This window comes from Triticum urartu, chromosome 4, assembly GCF_003073215.2.
Source record: "Triticum urartu cultivar G1812 chromosome 4, Tu2.1, whole genome shotgun sequence".
Lineage (NCBI taxonomy): Eukaryota > Viridiplantae > Streptophyta > Magnoliopsida > Poales > Poaceae > Triticum > Triticum urartu.
Genome location: NC_053025.1, coordinates 556,527,708 through 556,534,739, shown reverse-complemented (window position 1 = coordinate 556,534,739; position 7,032 = coordinate 556,527,708). Strand labels below are relative to the sequence as shown.

Genomic DNA, 7,032 nt, shown 5'->3' with positions numbered 1-7,032 from the left:
TAGATAGATCATAAGATTACAAACATAAATGACGACATATAGATCAAGCACAAATGAATCCTACCACTCACCTACATCTCCCACGCCTAGGGGGAACTACTCATGCATCATAAGAGAATAACCAATCATCTTGGATAATGAACCAACGTGAACCATATCAATAACAACAAGGAAGATCCACAATGAAATGAATGATAATGAACCAACGTGAACCATATCAATAACAAAAGGAAGATCCACAATGAAATGAATGATTCAAACAACCTTGACTCCAGATGAGTATGAATAGAGTTTACAAGTCGTTCTTACAACTTGGAATTCCTCTTACAATAGTGAAGGGTGAAAATGATGGTGGAGATGAAAGGACCAAAACTAAGAAGATCTTTGGTGGTTCTCCGGATCCCTTCTCTCTCTGTTCTGGTTGCGGTGGCGGCGGCTAGGGTTCTCTGATGTCCTCTCTCCCTTCACGGAAGTGTCTTGTATAGATGTGGTGGAGCTACTAGTGCCTCATACGACCATCCATGCGAGCGGGTGCGCTCGCATGGAAGGTCATCTTTTGTTCTGTCTTGCTTAATGGCTTGGCCTTCAACATGAAAGTTGCTCCATTTGACTTGATTTGCCGTGATTCTTGGTCTCCTTCCTACCAAACAATGAAAAAAAGAAATTTATTCTCTTTTGAAGGATTAGCGTTATAAATAATCGAGAAGCGGTATGAGTCTGGTGAAAACCAAGTAAAAACACTTTGCAAATACTTGTAAATTATCAAGCCATGGATAAACACATTAGAAAATATCATCATACATGATTGCCTCTAGGGCATATCTCCAATAGAAGTGTACCATGCCATTCAAGATTTGGATAAGCATGGAGATCTTCAAAGAGATCTCATCAATGAGTGGTGGGTATAGAATGGACAACAAAACCACTAGTTTCATCTATATGTTTCATGTCACGTGTGATGAACTTTGTGTTAAGTTTGATGAAGTTGGTGTAGACTTTTTATGTTAAAGATTGATTGACCATGTAATAATTAAGTATTACTATTTGTGTTTTGGATTCATTTCAAATGTGTTTGATATTATTCATAGCTGAAAAACTTCCTGGCTGTCATCGACAAGGTCAGGCTGGCCCCAGTATGAGAGCGGCGACAGCGACATGTCGGCGGCTCGTTCTGGCGGCAACAATGGTCGTTCGGTGGTTCATGGACTATTTTTTATTATGTTTGAGGTGTTTTGTACCTCCGCTGAATCTTTATAATATATCTAATCCTTTTCACAAAAATAAGAAACTTCAAATACACCAAACGACAGTTTTGTGAGCACCAGTTTTACATCATCTCTTGCGAGAGAAAAAAATTTCAGATGCCCTAATAAAACTTCTTTTGAATGCCTTATTATACATTATCTCTCTCTTTTTTTGCGGGAGTTATTATACATCATCTTGGTGATGCTCTCAAGATTACCAAACTTGTCAACCGAGATCATCTCCCTCCCATCCATCCGATCGCCATCACCCAACCAACCACTGTTTCCTCGCGCACACACGAGACGACCACGCCTTCCAGAGCCTTCCGGCGCGGCCCGCGCGACCCAGGCCCGGAGCCGTCACAGAGCCCGCCAGGCGGGCCCCGGGCGTCCCGGACCCGCACGTCATGGCGTCCGTGTACAACTCCCGCACCGGAGCCCGAGTCGCCGAGGGGAGAAAATCCCAAACCCCTCCGCGCACGAAAGAAGCTATAAATAATGGCGAAGTAATCCCCTCTCTCTCGCCCACCTCCTTCACTTCCCAAGGCGGAACGAAGGATATCCGCAACCCCCCGCAGCAGCAGCCCCGCCGAGAGACCTAGCGGCGCCGGCGAACCCCGGATCCGCCCGCATGGCCGCCCCGACGCCGCAGGGCGAGGCCTCCTCCTCCGATCCGTAAGATCCCGCGCCGATCTAGGGCTCCTCGGTTCTCCTGCGCTTTCCGATCTGGCCGATTGTTTTGCTGATTTTTCGTTTTTGTTGTTGGGGCGGCCGCAGCAAGTCGAAGAAGGACTACTCGACGGCGATTCTAGAGCGGAAGAAGTCCCCTAACCGCCTCGTCGTCGACGAGGCCACCAACGATGACAACTCCGTCGTCGCCCTCCACCCCGACACCATGGAGAAGCTCCAGCTCTTCCGCGGCGACACGGTCCTTCTTAAGGTACGCGCCACATCCCAGGGCCTCGGTTGTTTCTAATCACTTCCTCTTAGTGTATTATTTACTTAGCTGCTTCTCTACTGGCCAGACAGAGTTTAAGGTGTGGTTGGCCACACTGCTTTACTTACTGGGGTCTGGATAGCTGCATATATCTAGTATGTATCTTAGCTGGTTGATGCGATTAGGTTGCTTAATTAATACCAATGGATTTGGAGTTAATAACTGTGGACTCCTGGGAGTTAAAAGCTTTCTCCTTTATGCACTAGTATTTCCTAAGCACTACAGTACCATTGCGTGATGTAATTGAGGTACCCCCTGTTTGGAATATGGTAATATATTGATTGATGTGTATTTTTGTTTACCATGGACACCGCAATGTGTACTGCAGTTGGTATTTTTATAATCATAACCTTATGATTCTGTGGGGCAAGATGTACTCCCTCCATTCCAAATTACTCGTCGCAGAAATGGATGTATCTAGAACTACAACACATCTAGATACATCCATACCTGCGACTAGTAATTCGGAACGGAGGGAGTAGATTGGAACATGTTTGAAGTTTGGATGCTTCTCTGTATTGGCGCTATATGATAATTATTATTATTTTAGCAGCGAGCTACTAGTTCTTCATTCATGCCTCCTGACATTTAGGATCACTGTCTTACAGGGTAAGAAAAGGAAGGACACAATCTGCATTGTGCTTGCAGATGACACTTGTGAGGAGCCAAAGATCAGAATGAACAAGACCGTCAGGAAGAACTTGAGAGTGCGACTTGGTGACGTGGTGTCTGTTCACCAATGCCCTGATGTCAAATATGGGAAGCGGGTGCACACACTTCCTATCGATGACACAGTAGAAGGCATTACTGGAAACTTGTTTGACGCATTCTTGAAACGTGAGATTTCTTTATCACTTTAATATTCTCCCTATCTTTTGTCATGACCTAAGTTAGTTAACCTCCAGTGCTTAGCATATCATCTGGGTTTTTCTGGTGTGCTGTTCACAACTTTGTTTATACAGTCTTTTAAAGCCAACACCTTTGTTTATAAGTGTAAACGGATAGTGTTTTTCCCCATGATATAGTATTTGTGTCTACCCTGAACTATCTTCATTGAAATAAAGAAATCCATTGTACCTATGCTACACTTTTTTGACGCTGCTACCGATAAGAAACCTTGAAATGCCTTGCCATATTTTGTTGGGATGATCTACAATCTGCTATCCACTGAACTATTATCATGATACATTAATTCACTGTACCTTATGCTACACTTAAACTAGAATATAAGAATCCATGGTATGCCTTTGTTTTGTTGGGATGATCTACTGTCTACAATCTGCTATCCTTACTTCGTTGCATCCAAGAACCTTTCACTAATATTGTCTTTGTCTTATGCTTTTCAGCATACTTCCTTGAAGCTTACCGTCCTTTGAGAAAGGGAGACCTTTTCCTTGTGAGGGGTGGTATGAGAAGTGTGGAGTTCAAGGTTATTGAGACTGACCCGGCAGAGTATTGCATTGTTGCACCAGACACTGAGATCTTCTGTGATGGTGAGCCTGTTAAGAGGGAGGATGAGGAGAGGCTTGATGATGTTGGCTACGATGATGTAGGTGGAGTCAGGAAGCAAATGGCCCAGATCAGAGAACTGGTTGAACTCCCACTGCGTCACCCTCAACTTTTCAAGTCTATCGGCGTGAAGCCTCCAAAGGGCATATTGCTGTTTGGACCACCTGGCTCTGGGAAGACCCTTATTGCAAGGGCTGTTGCCAATGAGACGGGTGCGTTCTTCTTTCTGATTAATGGCCCAGAAATTATGTCCAAGTTAGCAGGAGAAAGCGAGAGCAATCTCAGGAAGGCATTTGAAGAAGCAGAGAAGAATGCACCATCAATCATCTTCATTGATGAGATTGATTCAATAGCCCCGAAGAGAGAGAAGACCAATGGAGAAGTTGAAAGGCGTATTGTTTCACAGCTGTTGACTCTTATGGATGGGCTTAAATCCCGTGCACATGTTATTGTCATGGGTGCTACAAACCGCCCAAACAGTATTGATCCTGCCCTCAGAAGATTTGGTAGGTTTGACCGCGAGATCGACATTGGAGTCCCTGATGAAGTTGGGCGCCTTGAGGTTCTCAGGATTCACACCAAAAACATGAAGTTGGCTGAAGATGTAAGTGATCTTCATTAATAATCCTTGAATGCAATATCTTTCTGGGTGATTGCTCAATTTGATGAAATCGTTTCTTGATTGACATTGCTAATTGTATTGCAGGTGGAACTGGAACATATTTCAAGGGATACTCATGGGTATGTTGGTGCTGATCTTGCTGCTCTTTGCACCGAGGCTGCTCTCCAATGCATTCGTGAGAAGATGGATATTATTGATCTTGAGGACGAGACAATAGATGCTGAGATACTCAACTCTATGGCTGTGACAAATGACCATTTCAAGACCGCCCTGACGACAAGCAACCCGTCTGCTCTCCGTGAAACTGTGAGCATCTCTTTGACTTTATTTGACAATTTTGTTTTGTATATGCATGTTTTGTAGAGCTCACCTTTTATCTTCTGAAAATCAGGTTGTTGAAGTTCCCAATGTTTCTTGGGAAGATATTGGTGGGCTGGAGAATGTCAAAAGGGAGTTGCAGGAGGTATTTTGCTGCTGTTATGTTTATCTCTATTCTTAAATTTGCTGTGTTCTAGCTGTAGGTTGTATAACAAAAATGAAATTCTTGCAGACTGTTCAATACCCTGTGGAGCATCCGGAGAAATTTGAGAAGTTTGGCATGTCTCCTTCCAAGGGTGTTTTGTTCTATGGCCCTCCTGGTTGTGGTAAAACCTTATTGGCCAAGGCAATTGCAAATGAGTGCCAGGCTAACTTCATCAGTATCAAGGGGCCTGAGCTGCTTACCATGTGGTTTGGTGAGAGTGAGGCCAATGTGCGTGAGATTTTCGACAAGGCTAGGGGGTCAGCACCATGTGTGCTCTTCTTTGATGAGCTTGACTCTATTGCTACCCAGGTCAGTCATTCTCTCTCTCTCTCTCTGTGTGTGTGTGTGTGAATTTGTGTGAGTTTTTTCTTTGTATTTCATAATGGCTGATAACAATGACCATATTACAGAGAGGAAGCAGCAGTGGGGATGCTGGAGGTGCTGCTGATAGAGTGCTGAACCAGCTGCTGACTGAGATGGATGGCATGAATGCTAAGAAAACCGTCTTCATCATTGGTGCTACCAACAGGCCAGACATCATAGACCCTGCCCTGCTTAGGCCAGGGCGTCTTGATCAGCTTATTTACATCCCTCTTCCTGATATCGAGTCAAGGCACCAGATCTTCAAAGCTTGCCTCAGAAAGTCTCCTTTGGCCAAGGATATTGATCTGAGTGCTCTTGCCAAGTACACTCAAGGGTTCAGCGGTGCTGATATCACTGAAATTTGCCAGCGTGCTTGCAAGTATGCCATCAGGGAGAACATCGAGAAGGTACCAGTAATTTCTATTAATTGATCTGCAGTAGGACTAGCAAATCAATCCTTTTGAAGCACTTAATTTTCTGGCATACAACCCTCTTGTTTTATACCTGTGTTCTAATGGAACTTGTCCTTCCAGGACATCGAGAGGGATAGGCGGAGGAAGGACAACCCTGAAGCCATGGAGGAGGACGATGTTGATGAGGTTGCTGAGATCAGGGCTGCCCACTTCGAGGAGTCGATGAAGTATGCGCGCCGGAGCGTGAGCGACGCCGACATCCGCAAGTACCAGGCCTTTGCCCAGACTCTGCAGCAGTCTCGTGGATTCGGCAGCGAGTTCCGTTTCCCTGATCAGCAGGCTGCGGGCGCTTCCTCTGCCGCTGCGGCCGACCCTTTTGCTTCCGCTGCTGCAGCAGCTGACGATGATGATTTATATAGCTAAATCCTTTCGCGTTCGTAGATGTTGTGCTCCGGTACGCAGTACACGGAAAAACTATGTTCTTAAGTTAATATTGTGATGCACAGTTAATCGTTCTGCCCGTTATTTCCAGCTTTATCTTTTTTTCTGTGATGTTGCTTTGAGTAGCTTTGCATTTGTCATGCCGTGTTCATGTGCGCTGAAAATAGTGCTTGAGATTATTGGATGGGGACGCCTCTTTTGATCATGCGCCTCTTGATTTATACTCTCTGCAGTAGAATTATTTGTCGACATATAGGATATGATTTTGGACGACGATGTTGACCAGTTAGTGTCGTTGCATCTCGTCGACAAATTTGAAGTGGGCCTGAAGATAAAACGCCACGAATTGATGGTTGTCCGGTTTTGCATTCTATGCAACCAAGCTCTCAGCCACAACTACTTGCTGGCGTACCGACATATCCGGCTCGTCTTCTTTTGTTCGCACCGTTGAAGCTTGCAAGTAAAATTGTTGTTTCTTCACTCGCTGGAGGAATGCTGCCGGTTTGCTTGTTCATACCAAAAAATATCAGCGACAATGCGAGTGATTGCATGTCATTCTGGACGACAACATCAATGAGTATCTTCGCATTGAAGAAGATACCACCCTCAAATATGTGCAGGTGTAGATACCACCCTCAAATGTGTGCAGGTGTTTGGGAAGATATTGATCCGGAGTAACTTCAAGGTCCAAATAAGGAGGGCACAGAGAAGTTGATGGCGATGAATGAAGCAAGAGGATGGCCAGCGATGCTTGGAAGTGTGGATTGCATGCATTGGAGGTGGAAGAACTGGCCGGTGGCTTGGGCAAGGTAATACACCGCCACAAACGTAAACCAACTATTGTGCTCGAAGCCGTGGCTTCACACGACTTTGTGGATTTGGCATTGCTTCTTTGGATTGCTAGGGTCTTTCAATCATAT

General features: G+C 45.0%; 1 protein-coding gene across 1 annotated transcript; it reads left to right on the top strand.

The window, feature by feature from the left end:
- The first annotated feature begins 1,720 nt into the window (after nucleotides 1-1,720).
- On the top strand, nucleotides 1,721-6,218 carry LOC125552658 (cell division control protein 48 homolog E). The gene is made up of 9 exons (XM_048716288.1): nucleotides 1,721-1,919; nucleotides 2,022-2,184; nucleotides 2,850-3,078; nucleotides 3,588-4,354; nucleotides 4,457-4,678; nucleotides 4,764-4,835; nucleotides 4,923-5,204; nucleotides 5,306-5,665; nucleotides 5,792-6,218. The coding sequence occupies exons 1-9, from the start codon at nucleotides 1,876-1,878 to the stop codon at nucleotides 6,092-6,094; spliced, it is 2,442 nt and encodes an 813-aa protein (XP_048572245.1). The 5' UTR covers nucleotides 1,721-1,875; the 3' UTR covers nucleotides 6,095-6,218.
- Nucleotides 6,219-7,032: the final 814 nt, after the last annotated feature.